This window comes from Phyllostomus discolor, chromosome 7, assembly GCF_004126475.2.
Source record: "Phyllostomus discolor isolate MPI-MPIP mPhyDis1 chromosome 7, mPhyDis1.pri.v3, whole genome shotgun sequence".
NCBI classification, from domain to species: domain Eukaryota; kingdom Metazoa; phylum Chordata; class Mammalia; order Chiroptera; family Phyllostomidae; genus Phyllostomus; species Phyllostomus discolor.
In genome coordinates this window covers 11696289-11717025 of record NC_040909.2, presented here as the reverse complement: position 1 = coordinate 11717025, position 20737 = coordinate 11696289, and the positions used below count along the sequence as shown (strand labels likewise).

The window sequence follows — 20737 nt, the reverse complement described above, 5'->3', positions numbered from 1 at the left end:
AAAAGAAAAGAGCCGTTGGTTTTAAAGGGCTTTAGAGGAAAGGGATTACCTTGTCTTATTCTCCCTGTGATGTTTGGGAGAGAACAGGCAGAGATATGTTAAACATGCGTTTCTCGACTTTTATCCTGGATGAATCCAAATCCGAAAGCAGCAGGTCCGCCGCCTGGTGTGGTGGTAAAGCCCAAAGCTTCGGCTTAGGAGAGCGGCAGATGGAGCAAGCCCGACGCCGTGAGCACGACCGGCCCTGAGGATGTTGTGTGTGCTCTGGTACCCTCTGTGCTTGGACACTGACTGCAGCAGATTCCTTTCGGAGGTCAAGGCCAAGGAAAGTCCCCTCTGGAGAACGGATTGTCTGTCTTTCTCATGCCCCTTTCAGAATTAGCAGTTCCTTTCACAGAACACGCGAGTGGAAGGGGAAGGCGTGAAGGTGTGAGCGGCCACACGGCCCTTATTTTCCCGGTGAGGAGTCCTGAGTGGAAGCGATACGTTTTTATAGAACAGCGTGCTGTGTCTGAGAGCACCCAGCTCACCATCAGCAGCTTCCTTCGGGGTGGACAGGGTCTCAGAACCTTAACATGGAGTGTTCACGGTCCACACTGTCCTGCATCACTGTCCGGAGCAAGCCATCCGGGCAGAAACCTGGTGGCTTTCTTCCATCGGCGCTCACACCCTATGCTTTTTGCCTGGGTACTTCCCCCACGGACCTCCGAACACGTGGTGGTCCCGGCTTTACTGCCCTGATGCCCCTGTCGCTCGCTCCCCCCTGCGCCCCCTACCCCTGTACCCTCTAGCTTTGCGCTCTCATTTTCTCTTCAGATGTTTCTGGCTTTGCCAGACATTTGCTCCCCGGGAATTCTGTGTGGGTTCATGGGTTGTCAACAGAAATGCAGAATCTTTGTGGCAGGATCTGGCCTCCTGGGGCTTGTCGGAAGCCAGCAGCTTCTGGCAGCAGTGCGAGGCCAGCGCTGTGCACAAGGGGCAGCCTGGAAGGGCCTTTCTGAAACGTGACCATGTGGGGACCTGGAAGTCCGAGGGAGATAACGAGAGGCCACCTGCATGGTGGCCTCACTTCCACAAGCCCAGGGGGCCCGCCCGTTGGGGCTTTGGCACAGCGGAGGGGTTTCCTCTTGCAATTGTCTTTATTTTAACACTTTTTGATAGAGTTTTTCCAAGATGTTTTGTGCATTTCCATGTGGGCTCACCTCGGGGATGTCATGCAGAGACACTTTGTGATCTGTGTCTGGTATAAGCTTTCACACGTCATAGTAGGTGCTTCATTTTGTTGGGTGAAAAGTGAGTGATTTTGTTAGATAATCGTTATTTCTTATTGAGGTGTAGATACTTGAGAAAATACAGACAGTGACAAAGCAGGGATCCCCTGCTGGGGCAGGAAGGCGTGAAAGCCTCGGCCGGGGCGCCAGTGGGTGCCGGGACGCAGCTGATGCCCAGCTGCCCCTCGGCGCCTCATAGCCTCCTCGTGACGTGGCCTCCCTCTCAGCGCCCGTTCAGAATCCTCCCAGGAACACATGTCGTGTTTTCTGAGATGACTTCATTGCCAGTGGTTCACCATTGTTCTGGAAATTGGAGAAAACCAGAGAACATAAACTTTGGGGATAAAAGGATTCCCGAAATCCTGTCACCCAGCGGAAAAACCACAACCGTTTCGGGGCTTATCTTTCTGGTCTTTGTCGGCCTGTTTGTGTACATTTCTTCTCTTTGACAAAACCAGGCTCATGGCACGGGTATTGCTCACGGTGGCCTTTCTAGCTCCAGAGCCCTGTGGGACACCCGGGTGCCAGTAGACTGTCTGCGGTAGTTTTGCTGCTGCAGAGCTCTGTCGAGCGGATGTGCCGTGACCTGGAATCCCTATGGTGAGACGTCTCGGCCATTTCCAACTTCTCTCCCGCAGTTAGGTGTCTCCTCATGGGTAAGGTCCCGCCGACATCTGAGCTGCCCTCCTTGGGTGCCTGAATCACTCTGAGCACTGGTGTTAGCACCAGCAGGTCCCTAGATGGCTTTGTAGCGCAGACACACTCTCGGGCTTGCTGAGGATGCAGGCGCATCCACCCCTTGTCGAAACGCTGGGGATGGCTGTGTCTCTGTGGTCCGGGGTCTGTTTTCAATCATACTGCCGTCTCTGGTCTCTTCCCAGTCCCAGTCCTTCCCTTCAGGGCTTCTTTGCTCTCCTGATGTTGCTGTCCTGAGCTTGCCGTGGGCCGTTGTGGCCAGGAAACCCAGCTTTAGAACCGTTTCTAAGCAGAGAGTCCCGAGTGCGGACTGGAGTGTTTGTGCATGCTTTTTGCAAAGCTGATTTTGCCCCGTTTTCCTGGAGCACTACAGCGGGCAGGTGGGGTTGCTGGAGGGCGGGGCTGGCGGCCAGGCCGGGTAAGGGGGTGGTGCCTTTTCACGAGCCCGGTTCCCTGGGGTTCTGCGGTTTAGGACAATGCCGCGTCTTCGCCGTGTCCGTGTTTGATCCTGGTGGGAAGGTGAGGCGGCCTCACCTGTGGAGAGAAGTGTAGGGACCTGGCACGTGACCTGTCAACTTGCTCAGTTACCTTGGTCCTTATCCCGAATAACCGCACGTGTATGAGAGACTCGGTAACGCCGGGGACTCTGGTGGCCCGTGGGGTATTTTGTGTATTGTTCAGCTGGGGAAAGTGCTCGGCGAGGTATCTCTCTCTTACCTGTGAGCTCCTCGCCGTGATGGCGGTTCTCATCTCCCTGCCCACTTCCCCCTTCGGCTTCTCTTCTCCTCACCTCTGGGTTTCTCTCCGGCAGGAGCTGGTGGTGATGGGCGCGCCGGGGTCATTTTACTGGGCCGGGACGGTCAAAGTGCTGAACCTGACAGACAACACCTACTTCAAACTGAACGACGAGGTGATCATGAACAGGCGGTACACGTACCTGGGTGAGTAGTAGTAGCTCAGGGGGCGCGCAGATAAGAGGGGAGATGGGAGCGATGGCCATGAGGCCTACCACCTGTTGCTTGGCTGGAGGGAGAAAGACCTTGCTGGCTTTTACATTCATCCTAAGGAGTTCCAGTGTTGGCCAGGGCACGTGGCCATCGAGCCCCACAGGTGGAGAAGTGCAAAGCAGGGAACTGAATGGAAAACACTGTGATGGAATTAAAGAGCTGGCAGTTGAGCCTCCAGGGAAGTGAAACATGTACATGGCCTAGATTCTTCCTCGAGTTCAGAGGGTCGGGCCCAGCATGGGTGCAACAGAACCTGGTTTTGCACCGCGTTCCTTTGAGGGGGTCTCTGCTTCCTGGTCACCACGGTGGGCAGGTGGAAACAATAAGGACCAGATATTATCACGAGGGATGGCCGCCCAATGCTGGCGCTCAAGGAAAGGCTCCGAGAAATGTCTCCTCTCTTTACCCTTCTAGGAAGAAGGCAGGCACCATTTACGTTAGCAGCCTGCAGACGAGACCAGCATGGAGGCAGGACCATGCCTGTTTGGAAACAGGGCCGGTCTGCCTGTGGCTGTGTGCAGGAGGAGCACGTTACACGGCTTTGCTTTAATTTACGGCCCAAGTGCTGCAATCCCGGGCTGAAAACGAAGCCACATTTAGGCAGGCTGAACGATGAGACGACAATGCTCTTTCACACACGGTGCCTGTAACTTAAACCTGGGGGCGTCCCCGGCCCTTTTCATGGAGATTTGCTTGTGAGACAGCCGTAGGGGTTTGCAGACTCTCCTTTCCCCTTTAACTGCAGGGTTTTGCCCGGTGAATAGACCACAGTGCTTCTACTCCGAGGCTTTGGGGTGTTGCCTTCCCTGGGCTCCTCAGTCCTCAACACTGGCATTTATTGAGCACTTACTGTATGCCGGGCTCTGCATAGCATTTCTCTTCATTCCCGAAACAACCTCGTAAGATAGCTGTTACGATCACCCACGTTGCCTAGGTAAAGCCACTGAGGTGCAGAGAAGTTAGGGAGTTTGCCAAGGTCACGTGGCTCTTACATAGCAACGTGGGGGTTTAAACCTGTGGTTTCTGAGCCCGGAGTGGAAACTTGGAGCCACCTCCCCTGTGTGTGCTGTGGAGGCACCACTGACACCCCCCAGCAGGGAGCACCTTGTGGGGGGGGGCGTTAGTCTCACGCGTTCAGGCTCAGCATAGTGCCTGGTGCACCGCAGGGACGCAACTCGTTTGTCAGGCCGGGAAACGGAAAGAAGGCAGAGGGGAGCCTGGTCTGGGCAGTGGCCGTAGCGTCTGGGTGGAGGCCGGTGGCTTCTCCCCCCCCCCCGCCCCTGTGCAGAATGGGGGCCTCACCTGCTGTGTGCTCTGCAGGGCTCCCCGGCGGCTTTGGCAGCACCCACGGTACGCGGGGCAGCATGGGCCTCCAGCCCGAGTGAAACCAGCACACGGCGAATAGGAATTGAGCCCAATGTGGGGCCGTCACGAAACCCAAACAGCTTATGATCACAGCACTAGGGTCTGAGGGTGACGACGAGGTGACAGGGTTTGGGGACCATATGGTGGCCTGTCTGCAAGGCTCTCAGAAGGGAAAGGAAACATTTAGGTTGAGCTCAGACAATGTTTTCTCTTCTTTCTAGATTCCTTTTGTATCCAGATTCTTTGCCTGCCTGTCCTTCCATCCCTCCACCCCTTCACCCATCCATCCATCCATCCACCCACCCATCCCAGTTAGCTTCTTTCTGCCTTCCCTTAGAAGGGACTGTGGCATCCCGGTTAGCTGCAGGGGCTTGGGAGGCACACAGATTGGACTTGAATCTTGCCACGTGACCTTGGAAATGCTGCTTACTCATGTGTAGTCTGTTCCCCATCTCTAAAATGGTAGAAATAATCATATCTTCCTCCCGGAATGGCAAGATTAGAAGAGATAATGGTATCCAAAGACACGGACAAGATGTTCATAACAGCCCCAAACTGGAAACAACACAAACACCTAGCAACGGGAGGGAAAAAAAAAAGATACTACGATATACTCACGCAGTGGAGCATTAGTCAACAATGACAAGAAACGACTGCACCCCACCCGGATGGATGTCACAGTTGCCTCAAGTGAAGCGCTAGACCAGGCGAACACAATGTATCTCTATGGGGATGGAAATCTGATGAGTCACTACCTGTGAGGGGCGTGGACTGAGAGAGGGCAAGGGGGCTCCTCCTGGGTGTCGGTTCTGCAGTTACGTTCTGTCTGGGTGGCGATCGCGTGGTTATGTACATGTGTACATGTTCACCCAGCTCTACCCTTCAAATGCGGGTACTGCATGAAAATCCAAAGTGTATCAAAGTTCAAAGCATATCAGAAGAAGGAGGAAACAGACAGGGAGTCTTGAGTGTAGCACCTGTTCCAGAGAAGACACTCGGAGACCACGCTCTCCGGCCCCGGCGTCCTTGTGGACACGTCTGTGTGTGATTCCAGCCCTTCCTGCCTGGGCAGACGGACAGCCGCCGTTGCTCTGAGACCAGCTGGATAGTTACTGTCCCATTAGAGACCCCGAGAAATGTTTCCCTCTGATAGATCTTCTTCCCCATCACTCTTTCTCAACCCTGTCTTCATTTCTGCCCCTTCGTTCCAGGCTATGCCGTGACCGCCGGCCACTTCTCTCATCCGTCCGCCACCGACGTGGTCGGAGGTGCCCCGCAGGACGAAGGCATTGGAAAGGTGAGGGGACGGGTCGGTGGGACAGCGCGGGGTCAGGTGGAAGGGTGGAGCGTGCTGTTGCTGTTCCGGGGGTTCGTCAGCTCGCTGAGTTCTGGGGTTGGGGGGTGGCTGGCGGGTAAGTGATGATGGAGTATTAAGGAACTTCTGCCATCTCCTTCCCACCCCTTTTGAGTGTGGACCTTGAAAATTAGAGTGTGGATAGAACTCCCGGACCTCTCCGTTCCCTGCACATTCGCACCTGAGACTGGGTTTCACAGCCGGCTCTGTGTGTGGGTGTGTGCACGCAGGTGTGCAGGCGTGCACGCGTGCCTGCACAGGTGAGAGTGCAGTTAGCAGAACATGGCATCATGGTGACCTCCAAAGGAATGGCGTCCAATGCTAATGTCACACACTCCGCTCTCCCAACCCTTTCCCAGTTTGACCTTGACCTAGTGGAGCCAGGTCTAGTCCCAGATAGCTTTGGGGATGTATGTATTTATCTTTGGGCCTAGATTCTTATACTCATTTCTCCGATGTTTTAGAACCAAGACGGGTTCAGCCCGGAGGCTGGACTGGGACTATGTGGGTCACTTGCCCTGAACTCTCTGCCCAGAGTGGCGGAAGGACCCCATGGACCCAGGGCTGTCTGAGTCCCCTTGGGGGGGTCTCGGCCACTGCTGGCGCCCGGCACACAGAGCACTGTGCTGTTGGTTCTCCAGCACCAGGCTACGGGAAATCCCGACTGAGTGGGCGGGTAGGTCCACGTGAGCCAGGAATCTGCGGGCTTTTTTTTTTTTTTTTTAAGATTTTACTTTATTTATTTTTAGAGAGGGAAGGGAGGGAGAAAGAAAGAAAGAAAAACATCAATGTGCGGTTGCTGGGGGTCATGGCCTGCAACCCAGGCATGTGCCCTGACTGGGAATCGAACCTGCGACACTTTGGTTCGCAGCCCGCGCTCAATCCACTGAGCTACGCCAGCCAGGGTAGGAATCTGTGTTTTTAATAAACTGTGTAGGCTCTTTGATAGGAAAAGCTGCACAGAGGAGTGGTCTTTGGATTGGAGCTTGTTGGGTAGACCTAGGAGAGTCTAATTGTATCTCTGGGAGTGCAGAGGAGAGGGTCTGGGTTCCAGAGAGGCCGAGATGGGCCGAGACCACTGCCCACCAGAGCCTGCAGCCGGGTGCCAGCGTGGTCAGCCGACGAAGCTGGACTGTGGTGTGTGAATGAAGGTCATTTCCCTGGATCCTCCTGGGCAGCCGTGCGGAGCCACCGCTCCCATTCCTGGGGCATGTGCCTCTCTCCCCCCCAACACTGATGCTGCGGAGAAAGGTTCTTTGAAAAAGAAACCAGATAAAAAAACCCCAAGGCCCTGGGCAGGGGAGGCGTGTAGATGAACTCTGATGACTTGAAGGAAGATTCGGGTTCTTCTGAGTCACGTGACTTCCTCTCCATGGTGGAGGGAAGACGTGTCCAGAGCTGGCCCCACACTGATAATGCCTTCCGGGGGCGGAGCTGCGGGAGCCCAGGTCCCGCTGTAGCGCTGATTAAAATGTTGGCCTCCCAGTTCACAGCGAGGCTCAGTGCTACTGGGACCCCAGGAGCGGCGCAGGGGCGACTCGTCACTGTTGGGAAACAGATAACTGGGCCGGATTCCCAGGGACGGGGGCTGGTGCAGACCCGATTCCCAAGGAGCCCAGAATGGACCTCTGGCCTTCAGGAGTTGGATGGTTACTCACGTCTGTTATCTGAACGTGAAAGCATTCACAAGATTCTTCACCCCGTGGGAGGGTCCCCGGCCCTGGTTCTCGTGGGACCGCCTCTCCCCAGAAGATGTAACTTGAAAAAGAACTTCCACAGTCATGTCGCTTAGGAAGTCCTGCATTGATTGTGCCCTTGGTGGAGGAGATTTATGGCGTAAACGTGCACACTGAAGACTCCGAAAAGTCCCACAGTGAAGGGTTTACTTGATGAGTGCCCCCGGCACTGGCCAGCTCAGCTCCTGTTTACCCCAGTAGGTCCCGGGGCTGTCGTGTCCTCCAGGGTCACTGCAGGGATCCACTGTGTCCCACAGTGAGCACCCCCTCCCTCTGTCTGGTCTTGGCATACCTGCTCCAGCTGCCACTAGTGGGAACGGAGGGAATGGTTCAAGAAAGACAGCACTTCTTCTAACTGTGGAGTCGCTTACTAGTCATTTGGAAGCTCCTTGGGTCTTACTGTGTGTGGCTTCCACCGTGATGTGGCTCAGGAGCCGTGGAGGGGATTTCAACCTCGGGGTCAAAGGACACTTTCTCCACAGAGCTGAGGAAAGAGAGCCGTGGGGACTCCATTGCTGTCTGCCAGCATCAGCGCGCCCGTCCCGCCCCGGGTCAGGCATTTCAGTGGGACTCCTGGGAGGATGCCGACGAGTGTCTTTGGCCATTGCGTCTGTCTTACCTGGATTTTTTTTTTTTCATTCCATAGGTGTATATTTTTAGAGCTGACCGAAGATCAGGCACCTTAATTAAGATTTTTCAGGCATCAGGTAAAAAGGTGAGCTTCTTGGTGTAAGTGTCCTTTTGTGGTTCGAGAGATGTCATCACGTGGGAATCAGGTTTTCCTCGCTGGAACATTGGGTTGAAGGCTTAGTGGTGCCTTCACCTGCTCAGCACTGGCTGCAGCCTGCAGGGTCACCGGGTTCACGCTTGTTTTCGGAGACATGGAGCAAGACGGCCAAGTTCAGCACAGTTATTATTTTGTTTTTAAATTGAGCTATTTTTTAAAAGATTTTATTTATTTATTTTTTTTAGAGAGGGAAGAGAGGGAGAAAGAGAGAGAGAGAAACATCAATGTGTGGTTGCTGGGGGCCATGGCCTGCAACCCAGGCATGTGCCCTGACTGGGAATCGAACCTGTGACACTTTGGTTTGCAGCCCGCTCTCAGTCCACTGAGCTATGCCAGCCAGGGCTAGCACAGTTATTTTTTATAAGGTTGTCTGTATTTCAGACATTGTCCCCAGAAACATTGCCTGCTGTATTTGTCTCTGCCTCTTTGTCTTCCTCCGTCTATCTGTCCATCTCTGTCTCACATGTACACACCTGCACCTCCAGAGAGAGCCACGCTGTTGTGCACGGGCAGCCAGCAGATCTGGTCCCTTTCCATGGAGGCGTGAGGACACATGGTTTGCTCTCTCCCTCTGTCACCCACGCAGCGCTGCCCCTTCCTCCTTGCACCCCGAGCCCTCTGCCACCACTGAAGGGGGAACGGCTGTCCTGCAGAGAAAAACCCAAGAAAGCCACCTGTTTCCCTTTAGAGCCTTGAAACAGAACTAGCCTCGGAAGGCTGCCCTTGAATGTGTCTCAGGCAAAGTCTATTGGCCTGTGTCGTCTTGCTGTCCTCACCCCGTCCCTAGTCCAAATTCCTGCATGTCCTTTTTTCACTCTCACCTAAGGACATTTCTTCATTGCTTTTAGAGAGAGAGGAAGGGAGAGAGAGAAACACGGATGTGGGAGAGAAACATCTATTGGTAGCCTTCCCTCTGTACCCAGACTGGGGATCAACCCTGTAACCTTTTGATTACAGGATGATGTTTCCACCCAAGGAGCCCCACCGGCCAGGGCTCCTGCAAGTTTTAATCCTAATTTCTATTAATACTGCTCCGTAATCTGAAAGTAAGCCCTTTGGGGATTCCTTGGATCAGTGCGGCTCGGTCCAGCAGGACTGCTCAGCTGGGAGATGAGGTGGGCAGCTCTCGGCGGCCTTGGTCGTGGCCATCACTGAGCTCTGGGAAGAAACGCAGCACCTGAGGCTTGGGAGGGAGACGGGAGGAGACTGTCAGATGGTGATTTCCCCACCACTTCCCAGAGAAAAGGGGGAAGAAGGTGGTTTCCCTTTTGGGCGGTTGTGGGACGCCGCCACAGTCCAGTTCCTCTGCGAGTCAGACCGCCTGGCACTGTTACAGGTTGTGACGGGGGGCTCCTGTTCTGAGCACCAGAAACCCCCTCGTTTTGTGCGCTGTTAACCACCTGAATGCATATACCCCGTATATAGTTGGCATCGTTTTTTCAGCAGAACAGTGCAGCTCCGCACTCAGCCTCATGAAGGCTTTCCCCGAGAACAGCTCTGCGTTCCCCTGAGAACGTGGCTGCCTGTTCACATTTCCAAACCCCAAAGCAGCCACACTGGACAATGACTGAGCGATTCTGCAAAGGTTTTCCAAGCACCCACAAATCAGAAAGAAAGAACTCTATGCCATCAGTGATAAAGGGTCCCCCAAAACAAGCAAGGTGCGAACGCTGCCAAGCCTTAACATTTTAGATGGGTGAGCGTGTCTACCATGGACAATCCAACCGCCCTCCGTGGCCCTTCAGCTGTACTTGGGCTTGAATGCGTAAAATTACAGGGTCCTCCAGCCCCACCCAGGTTGGGATATAATCGACATAAAACGTTGTATACGTTTAAGGGGCACGGCATGACGATCTGACCATGTGTTAGGCCTGTATTGTGAAGTGATTACCACAGTAAGGTTAGTGAACACCCATCACCTCACATAGCCGCCGGTTTTTAAAGGTCTCTGTAAATCACACATGTCACCCTATTTTCAGACTGTTTTCATGTTCGATGGTAGCTGTGCCTCCCACCCGCGTCCTCCATCTCCCCGCCCCCGCAACTCTCCGCTGCCTGCGCTGAAGGCAGACTCAGTGACCGCCTGTCACCCTGGAGTCATGAACGCTCTATGGCTGTGCCTCCTCTCTGTCTCAGAAACCTCTTGGTCTGGGTGATGATGCACAGGGCCACCCATCTCTGATGGTGGTCAGGTTTGGGGAGGTAGATTTGGGAGGGGGAGAAGTGAGAAGCAAACATTGGAGGACCCACTTATCCAAACATCCTGTGGGCTTGAACACTTCGAGTTCTGGGAGATGTGCCTGCTTGTCTGCTCAAGTATCCCAGGGACAGGTGGCAGGACCAGTCCGGGCTCCGCCTCCTGCTCCGGGGCCTCGCTGCTTCTCATCTCCGGGCGGGCTCATCTCGCCCCTGCCTCTGCCACTCACTCACTCGTGCCCTCTTGCTGCACCGTCTTCCAGCCTCACCCCTGTGGTCGCCTTTCCGGCGTCGAAGGAGACCATGACTGTTCTCTTTGTGCTTATTCTGCTTTTTGCTGGAGACAGGAGACATTCTTGTCTCTCTGACTTCTCCATTATTTCACAGGGAGAGGCCATGACCCCGGGCTCTCCAAGGGGAGCCTTTAGCTTTGCCCCTGTGTCTGGTTGGCCTCACACACCCAGAGGAGGGTCTGGTGCAGCAAACCACTGGTCCACTTCTGCTTTCGTGTGGCCCCGGTAGTCCCGTCTGCCAGCTTCCCCACGGGACAAAACAACCCCCCCCCCCCCCGCCCCTCTGGGGTCCTGACTGGCTGGCACCCTTCGTGTATAGCACACGTAAGAAATCACTGACACGTGTGCAGTTCCGAGGTTACTGGAGACTCGTGTCCCTGCATTTCCAGGAGGTCTCTGACCAAGGACCGCTCACCCCGAAGCATGTCATTGCCACCTTGAAGTTGTACGGAATTAACGGAGTATGGGATGCATACAGGGGTGTCTAACCTCTTGGCGTCTCTGGGCCACACTGGAAGAAGAATAAATACATTGTGATATGTAATCACAAATACATTAAATACACTGTGACACATAATCATAAAAAAAACATGTTTTAATTGTTTGCGACTTGGTGTTGGGCCACATTCATAGCCATCCTGGGCTGCATGCGGCCTGCGGGCCACAGGCTGGACACCCCTGCAGGGAGAACGTGGGTAGGAAACTTAGTGTACAGGGATTTCTGGTTTAACGCTCATGCAGGTGCCAAGTTAAATAGTCCATTAGACTGAAACGAATAGTGCCCTGGGGTACAGACTGCAGCTTTGGGGCCTTGCCTGCGTCTCAGTCCTTTACCTGAAGCCCAGAGAGATTGGCAGAGCCACTGAGTCAGCAGCTGGCCACAGGCTTCTGTGTCCCCTTCCTCCCATGACTCTAGACCTCCTCTCTCAGCCACGAGGGGCTGGGAGGGGGCGCAGGTTGAGTGCAAGTGGCCTCGGCGTGTGCCCGGGAAAAGGCTCCGGAGTCCCCTTGTCCCGGGGCTGCTGCAGGACACAGCCTGCGGTGCCCTCGCCTGCGTCCTCCTCCTCCTTGAGGTTCGCTACCAGCCACCTCTACAGTGAAGGAAAGTGCTCCTCCATGTCCATGCGACCAGAGCCCTTGCATTTGAGAAGACTTATTTTAAAAGGACTTTTTTAAATCAGAAGTTGCAAACTAGCAGCCTTTGTTTGTCTTATACCCTGTGCAATAATTTTTGTTTGTCTTATACACTCTGTTTGCTTTTCTAAAAATCCGAATTGGCTGCTGTCTTAAAAAAAAAAAAACATAGGCCCTTCAAATAAAATACTCAGGGTTTGGCTTCTCTTGAAAACCGGGAAGGTTGGCCTTGCCTTGGTCAGCCTCCCTCGTGGCAGCTGTTGGCGGCAGCTGTTGGCAGCGGCTGGGTCTCCGGATGCCAGTTTGCTGCAGTCTCCACCAGGCCCTGTTGTTTCTTAGACACTGAAGCCAAGGGTCACTGGCCACCACCTGTAAGCGTATTTGCACTGTGGTTTGCTTTGCACGTGTTACATCACCTGCCTGGGTCCCATTGGCATCGGGGTCTAAGGCCCCTGGTTTACAGCAGTGGGGACCGGATGAGTAAAGAAGGACCAGGATGACCCGGCTGCGTTCTCCCTCTCCCTGTCACTTCGGCTCCTGTGTTCCTACCCAGCCTTTAGCTGCACACAGCACGGGAGAGGGTAATCTCTTTCCCTGTGTCACGCTTATTTACACGCCTGCCTTGTGTTGTGAGGTTTTACACTCAAATTTGTAAAATGTCTGAATGACGGGGGACTTTTATTATGGTTGTAACCTGTATTTGCAACCTCATGTTTATATCTTTATTTTTTAAGGATTTTATTTATTTACTTTTAGAGAGGGGGAAGGGAGGGAGAAAAGGAGAGAAACATCGATGTGTGGTTGCCTCTCGTGCCCCCCCCCCCCTCCTGGGGACCTGGCCCACAACCCAGGGATATGTCCTGACTGGGAATCGAACTGGTGACCCTTTGGTTCGCAGGCTGGTACTCAGTCCACTGAGCCACACCAGTCAGAGCTCATGTTTATATCTTGAAAAACAAGGCCTTGTTCCCCTGGGATCGGTCCATTTGTCATGCCCTTAGTAGGGCTCCAGGACAGAGGGAACTGATCCAGTTAACTCTGGTCCCAGGTTGGCTGGGGGATCCGCATCGCTGCGAGGAGGCACAGGGCCGTTGGGCCTTTCCCCATGAGCCTCGGCATTGTGGCTCACGGGGCAGCGCCCCCGGCACAGCCCGCGGGGGACGAGTGTTTTGTGAAGCCAGGGGGCAGGAGGAGAGCGAGGGCCTCCTGTGCGAGGGCAGACACTGAACGCTTTGTTGCAACTCGACTTGGTTGCAGATGGGCTCTTACTTCGGCTCCTCCTTATGCGCAGTTGACCTGAACGCGGACGGCCTCTCCGACCTGCTGGTGGGGGCCCCCATGTTTTCTGAGATCAGGGATGAGGGGCAGGTCACCGTCTACATCAACAGAGGAAATGTGAGTACCGTGCTGAGCACCATGGGGACAGGGTGGGGGGAGAGGGACATTTGTCCAGCGATTAGTGTCTGAGCGCCTTTCTGGGCCATGCACTGGCCCCCATTACCCAGCTGGGGTCAGAAGTCATGCTTCCTGCCTTCAAAAAGCTCAGTGTTCCATTAATGGGAAGTTATAGGCAATGTTACAACTGCCAAAATACAGGGGTTTGGAAAAATCTTAATGGGCTGTGGTTTGAGGGCTCACCATGTACCAGGAGCTGTTCCTCCCCCTGTTCTGTGAATGATTTGTGCACATGTCATCAGTGGTCCCCATTTTCCAGGTGAAAAACCTGAGGCCCAGGGAGGTTAAGTAACTGACCCCAAATCACACAGCTAAGAAGTGGCAGAGCTGGGATTTGAACCCAGGCAAGCTGGTTTCAAAGCATCGTCTCAAGATTGTACTGCCTTCCTGGGCGTATAGACACATCTGCCCAGGGAAGCAGAGGCAGCTCCTCAGAGGACACAATGGCTAGAAGGAACCTTGAAGAAGGGGTAGCAGTTAGGCAGGCAGGCAGGCAGGCGTGGGCTGAGCGCTGGGCAAGTGGGTGGGGTGTGAGTCAGTGGGGCTCTTAGTTCAGCATGGGGGTTGGATGCGGGCCAGTGCAGGGCCAAGGGCCGTGGGCCATGGGCCATAATCCTGATGTCATTATTCTGCAGAATCATGAAAGGGTTGTGATGGGGTCAGAAAGATGCCTCTGTCCCCCCTCAGCCTCGTGGAGGGTAGGTGGGGGCAGGAAACCAGTGAGAAGGCCGCATCTTTTCAGGATCTGGAAGGAAGAGTGTTCAGCCAGAAGGAAGCAGTTACATGAATAAATTCTGGTACCACCAGCCTTTGAGCTAACATGAGAAAATGCTTATGAGATAATCAGCGAAAAACAGGATTAAAAGCTGCATACACAAACAGCCTTTAAAAATACACAAAATACATAGAGAATGACAATAACAGATCTCCTTGGGTGGTGGTCTTGGGGAGATTTTTAGTTTTATCTTTACCCAAAGAGCAAAAACTGTAATGCTTCCATAATCAAAAAAATCGGTAAAAGTGTACTTTTCAGCAGCGACCAAGATGCTAGTTACCCAAGTTGGGAAGGGGCGGTGGTGTTTTGCTGTAACTAGGGGGGCAGATGCCAGAGAGAGAGGGCGGCCATTCAAGGAGGAGCTGGGGTGCGCTAGATAGAACCCCCGGCTTTCTTGATGTTTGCAAACTCGTTTGCAAGGTGGATCTAAGCCTCGGAAGGAAGATGCTTCCTGGCACCTACCTGTTGAAGTGGCTCTCGTAGCCTGCATCCCTCCTGACGTCACAGGAAGTGAGATGGGGAGGGTAATGGGGGGGGGGAAATGAGGTGATCGTTATCAAGACGAAAACAGCAAGCTTGCATGCAGCGGCGGCCAGCCACTCAGTGAGCGAGAGACCGAGACGCTTGCGTGGGTGCTAACTCCTCTGAGGCGGTCGGGCGGCCAGACCCGCAGCCCAGCCCCACGAAGTGCCTAAGTCAGGGGGTGGACACTTGGGCCCAGAAAACTCCCCAGATCTTCTGCAAGAACATTGCACCCACACGTCTCACCTGCGCACAGGAATCACGAATGCACACACCTTGCAAAACCACTTGGCAAACTTGTGCAGAAAAGCAGGAGAGGAAAATACAGGTGGTATCCCTGTTTACAACAACTTCCAGGCAAGCACATTACACTGTAAAGAAAGCTGAGAGGGGACTGTGGGGTGGGGGACAGGGAGGGAGGGAGTTTGGTGGGGTTCTAGATTGTTAGAAGGGACAAGGGAGAGATTAATTATTGGCCACCACGAGATTCCCCGCCCCCCACAGGGCGCCTCAGGCTGCCCAGGTGAAAGGGACTCCTCTTGGCCCCCAGACAGAGGGGTTTGGGTGCCTGTGACTCTGCCCAGGTGTTTCCTGTCAAGGGGTGTGCCCTAGAGCAGCGGCATTCCCAGCTCTGGTTTTTATTGTGTTTTTGGTTTGTTCTGTTTTTTGCTTTGTTTCCCGTGTCTTCCTCCATCCTGTTTCCCAGGGAGCCCTGGAGGAACAGCTGGCCCTGACTGGGGACGGCGCCTACAACGCACACTTTGGGGAGAGCATCGCCAGCCTGGGCGACCTGGACGACGACGGGTTCCCAGGTGGGTGAGCGCATGCCCGCCTTCCACCTGTGTCCTCTGCCCCCAACCCCCGCCCCCACGTGGTGTGCTCCTGGATCTGCCTGCCAGCCCAGCAGGCCCATCAACGTACACTGGGGAGAGAGGACACCCTGTAGAGAAGGTGTTCTCTGTGCGGATGCTCGGGCTGAGTTCTGAGCCCAGCAGAGTTTTCCTTCTGTGGAGTTTGCCTTCTGTGCAGCCCCTTCCCGTCCAGCTCATTGCGAGGAGCTATGGGGCTGTGGTGCCAGTGAACCCTGGGGCGGGCTCACTGGGGCTTTATGGCAGCAGAGCTCGCAGCAGCCCCCTCCTGGTGCGAACACTTCTGTTTTTTGTCCCTGGTGCTCCACAGAGCTCTCTCGTGTGGTCAGGGAAATAGTAAGGAGAGAATTCGACGTGCCCTCCCCTGGTGGTGGCAGCACGCTGGACCGACTTCTGAATATGTCAAGTGTCGAGGCATGGGTACCCGAGGGACCATTCTGTCTCGCTTTTCTCTCCGGTCTGTTCGGTAGCCCCGCCCCTCCCTGCAGAGGCAGGGTTCGGGCCTCGGGATCTGTGGGTGGGAGCCCTGTCCCTTAGAGGGGTGGCCCGGGGATAGCTCTGGCCTCAGGCTGCTCTGATGCCCTCACACCACCGGCCAGAGAGGGCTTCGTGCAGAGAGGCCGGATCTCCAGTGGATGTCGTGTGGGTGCACGCCCCTCGCCCTGGACCTCACTTCTGCAGACGCATGACTTTTGTCCGATGCGAAGGGTGAAAAGGGAGGGAGAGCCAGGCTCTGTTCCAGAAGGTGTCATCGGTGTGTGAGAATAATGCTGATTTTGTGTGTGCGTGAAGTGAGTGCTGTTTCACACAGTTTCCTTATCCAGGAATAGAGTTGACGTTCTCTATGCAACAACCATTGTCTATACAATTCCCCTCTCTGACAGACGGAAATGAGGCCAGGGGTTTATGTTTGTATTTCTTCATTGGACAGTTCAATGATTTTCCCCCCTAGCAGCATGAGCTAGGTACTTCCTGGAACCAAGCTCTTCTCGGCTTCTAAAATTTTCTTCCTACTTTTTTCTCTTTTCTTTTTTAAGGGTCTTTAAAAAAAAAGACTTTATTTATTTCTAGAGAGAGGGGAAGGGAGGAAGAGAAACACCAGTGTGTGATTGCCTCTCACATACCCCCTACTGGGGACCTGACCTGCAACCCAGACATGTGCCCTGACTGGGATTCGAACTGGTGACTCTTTGGTTCACAGTCTGGCACTCAATCCACTGAGCCACAGCAGCCAGGGCTCTTCCTACATTTTTTCTGCTGATAGATTAATGCCTAGTATGATGCCTGAACAACCTATAACCAGGACCGTTCTGGCGAGGAGGGACTCAGATGTGATGGCAGGAATTAGGCAGTCTGCTGTGACATTGTTCCGTGTGGCCGTTCAAACCATGGCTGTTTTTCTCTCCTTAGATGTGGCCGTCGGTGCACCCAAGGAGGATGACTTCTCGGGGGCGGTGTACATCTATCACGGAGATGCCGGCGGGATCGTGCCTCAGTACTCCATGGTAACTGGCGTGAGAGGGACACGGTCACTGTTCACACATTCATTAGACTTTCTCTGTGCCACCCGCTGGGGTACAGAGGGTGCTCAACATTGCTCTGCCTTTCGCCTGACCACCCTCTCGTAGAGCACACAGATACCGGATGGCGCTTATTAAATACGAAAGCACTTGGGGCTCCAGAGTCTGTTCCTGTTCAGGGATGTGTTCTGCCTGCAAAAGACAGGATCCAAATTCTTACCGAGAGTGAGAGCTGTTTATGTCAGAAGAGGCTATTTTTTTTTTTCTTTTTTGGTGAATCCCTGGTCAACCATCTGGGCTACGCTACAGGAATTCATTGTAAAATGTAATCTAGAAAGACTGTGGTCCTCGGGGGAGGGGCCTGAAAGCCGCCACAGGGCCGTTGTCATGTTCGGCGGCACTGAAACGAGAAGCTGATTAAGCTCTGGCCCCGTGCCCCAGACTTGGGACGTGGAAGTGGTGAGTTCAGTTTTTTGTCACATCAGCTTGGTGTTCAAACTTGCTGATGGTGCCGAGCCCAGCCCCTGGGAAAAAAGGAAGTCACCCTCTCAGCAGAAGCCCTGTCAGGACATCCGTGGGTGTCTGTGTGTCGAGTGGCACAGGCCTGCGTCTTTCTCCCAGCGGGCCGGTGACAGACAGGGACCGAGCACACGTGGAGACGTTTCTCCGCAGCAGGTATTGATTTGTCAGGCACTCAATGTGTGCCGCCTACTTCCTAGTCATGCGTGCCTCCCGTCTGGATTATTGCTGAGGAGACACCATGTTTAACTGTGTCTTGTTCTTTTTTTTATTTTAAAAAATTTTTTAAAGATTTTATTTATTCATTTTTAGAGAGGGAAGGGAGGGGAGAGAGAGAGAGAGAAACATCAATGTGCGGTTGCTGGGGGTCATGGCCTGCAACCCAGGCATGTACCCTGACTGGGAATCGAACCTGCGACGCTCTGTGTCTTGTTCTTACAAAGTGTTTTCTAAATGTCCCATAAAATGAAATAGTAGTCAAACACCAATACCTGTTCATGTTTCAAGGTAAGGAAAAAAAAAAGAGACGTTATAAATTGATTTTCAGAGGCAGTCCATAGAGTTCAGTTGATATGTTCATAATCAATCTGCTGCAGATAGAAGCTGGCCAATTAGGGGTTGAGGGTCATTGCCAGTAGAGGTTCAGGTCCCCTTGGTGCCGGGTGTCCTGCTTAGCCGAGTGACCCCAAGAGGCACCTGCTGATTGGAGGGAGTGCTTTCTAAGAGCCTGCTCTGACCTCTTCTGACCTTCAATCCTCATAACGGCCGTGTGAGATGGGTGCTTCCATTACCCACCGTTGATTCATGAGGTGGCTGTGGCCCAAGCAGATTTAACTTACTCAAGGTCACCGGCCAGTATGTCACACTGGGGCCATCCAACTGCCAGCCTGACTACCAAACCGTTGTTCGTAACCACTGTCCTCAGCTGCACGTTGGGGAGGGAAACACGCAGGGAAGCCCCGCCGGAAAACTTGGAATCTGGAAACTTCTCTGCGGGGACACGTACAAACTCCCAGGGGCCTTTGTCTCCACGGATCCGCCCCTTTTCATGGGAAATGAACAGTTAGTGGTGGGAGTAAGCTCTTCCGTGACTCGGCTGATGTGGCCGGAGGAAGATGGCTTCAGTCAGAGTTGGGGGTCACATCCTTGTCACAAGGAGGGCTGCTGCTCTCGTCTGTGCCGGGGACGCTGTTGCCGGGGTGACAAGTGGCAGTTCTTCCCCATTACCTTTGGAGCCATTCCTCTTGAGTTCCCTGTGGAAAGTGTTGATCTGAGATCCTTGTGTGTCTTTGCCAGTTTGAGAGCCCTCAGGGCATATCACGGGTGGGATGGGGGGGGGGGATGCTGTGATCTTTCTCCTGCCCAGCCCCGTCCTGGGGCGCCCCATGGGGTCGCTCTCCACGCATCCTCCTGGAAGCTTGTTCTCGGGAGGGGAAGCTAATCACACAGGGAGGCAACCTGTGAGGGCCCCCGCCTCCCGCCCCGCCTGCCGCCCTGCAGTGTTTTTTGTTTTGTTGCTGGGTGGAATCCTGCCGGCAGCCGGAGTGTAAATCCTGTGGTTAGCGTGGTGTCTTCAGTAGGAAGCCGGGATCAGCAGCGGGACCCGCCCGGCCTTTGTCAGCAGGCTGGCTCGTTAGCTTGGACAAAGAGAAGTAGTTTGGGGGCTCCTAAAACATTTTAACAATGATTATGCTTTTCCAAGCTGCTAATATGGCTGTGATAAGGTCAGAGATTTAAAAGGGGGGGAAAAATCCCTTCATGACAGATTGTTCAGGGCCCAGGTCGGCACAGAGCGGGCATTGTGTGGGTGAACTCCAGGCGGAAACCAGAAACAACTCCGGGCAAGGGGATCGCTTTTCTTTGGCCCGGGGCTGGTATTATTTCTGCCGGATAAATCGTGAGATCGGAGTCAAGTTCTTCCACGTTGCTCTTTAACTCGTTCCTCTTTCTCCAGTTCACCCGGAGAAGTGTTGATTTTAAGAGCCCCGCGTGCCCCCCTCGATGGGAGAGCCCTCCGGGCACGTCCCGGCGGCCCCTGTGATCTCTCCCTCGCCGTGAGGACACCGCCAATAAACCTGGTCGAGCGGAGGTTTTCCAAGGCTCCTGGTTTTCATTTAGAGTTATTAGTACCGAGCAGACTTATCTGCCAGGCTTTATGGCATAATGGCCTGCAGATGTCTGTGGGATCACTTAAGCCTGCCTTGCCACCCCCAGATGGACCACCCCTCCGCTCTTCCCCCTCCGTCCCAGCCACAGCAGGCCTTAGAAATGCAAACCCAGGGCAAGCCGCCACCAGCATGGTTGGACCTCAGAGCCGAGAGGGTCTGCTTCAAGATGTGGCTTTTACGAAATATGCAGGCACGCATGCACGCACGCTTATTTAGACAGAGCCATGTGGGATGTGGGCTCTGCCTGTTAGCGAGCAGCATTTCCTAAGTGTTTCCTACAGGGTTCCGCCGTGTACGTCGGTGCTCGCACATTTCCTGTTGGATGGCTTCACCGAAGACGCCAGAGCGGAGGGTGATTTGTAGTCGCCGGCTGGTGGGGGCTCTGAGTGTCCCTGGCATCTCTGTCTGTAGATCCCTGTGGAAACTTCCCCTCCCCAGCCACGTCACTTCCCTGGAGGATGGCTTAGTGAGGGAAAGGAGAGGGAAAGGCAGCCCAAAGACAGCTCCCGGGGGTCTGTGCACTCGGTGCTGTCAAGGATTTCGCTGTATGGCCTGCAAACAAAGCATTTCTCTTATCATCCACGGTGAGGGTGTTACCAGCCGAGCTTCCTCTGTGAGGAGCTCGTGTGGGCAAAAGGAAGGGAGGGAGGAACAGGTCCAGTCCCAGAAGACAGGGCTTTCTGGTGCAGGGAGCTCACTGTGTTTGTGAGGAGCTGAGCCGCCCAAACGCCGATGTACGAGGAAGGCTGCTGCTGATAAAGGAGATAGAGAGTCTGGAACCCACGTGGCATGCATTCACATCTGTTGAACGTGATGATGAATAAAAAGCACAGATGCTAGTGTGCCCCGTGACGGCCGGGCTGTGAACTCCAAATGGTTGGTTGAGAGCTGCCCTTTGCAGGGCGGTGGCTTCACCTCATTTTGGGGGGTTTCCTACACTGCGTGGAAGGCTCAGGACCATGGAGGTCTAGATTTACGAGGTCAAACTGTTTCCTCCTGCCCATGACGCTCAGGGGCCTGTAGATCTTCTGGCTGGACCTACAGGGAGAGACTCTTGCCTGGGGCCGTCT

The 20737-nt window shown here is 54.2% G+C and overlaps 1 protein-coding gene across 1 annotated transcript in view; it reads left to right on the top strand.

Annotated features, from left to right (window-relative positions):
- The window catches only part of ITGA9 (integrin subunit alpha 9), a 308765-nt gene that overhangs the window by 53616 nt on the left and 234412 nt on the right, over positions 1-20737 (top strand). The window contains exons 6-11 of the mRNA XM_028518757.2: positions 2779-2908; positions 5551-5636; positions 8076-8144; positions 13097-13234; positions 15298-15403; positions 16871-16965. Of these exons, the coding sequence (XP_028374558.1) occupies positions 2779-2908; positions 5551-5636; positions 8076-8144; positions 13097-13234; positions 15298-15403; positions 16871-16965 (624 nt within the window). The remainder of the gene's footprint in view (positions 1-2778; positions 2909-5550; positions 5637-8075; positions 8145-13096; positions 13235-15297; positions 15404-16870; positions 16966-20737) is intronic.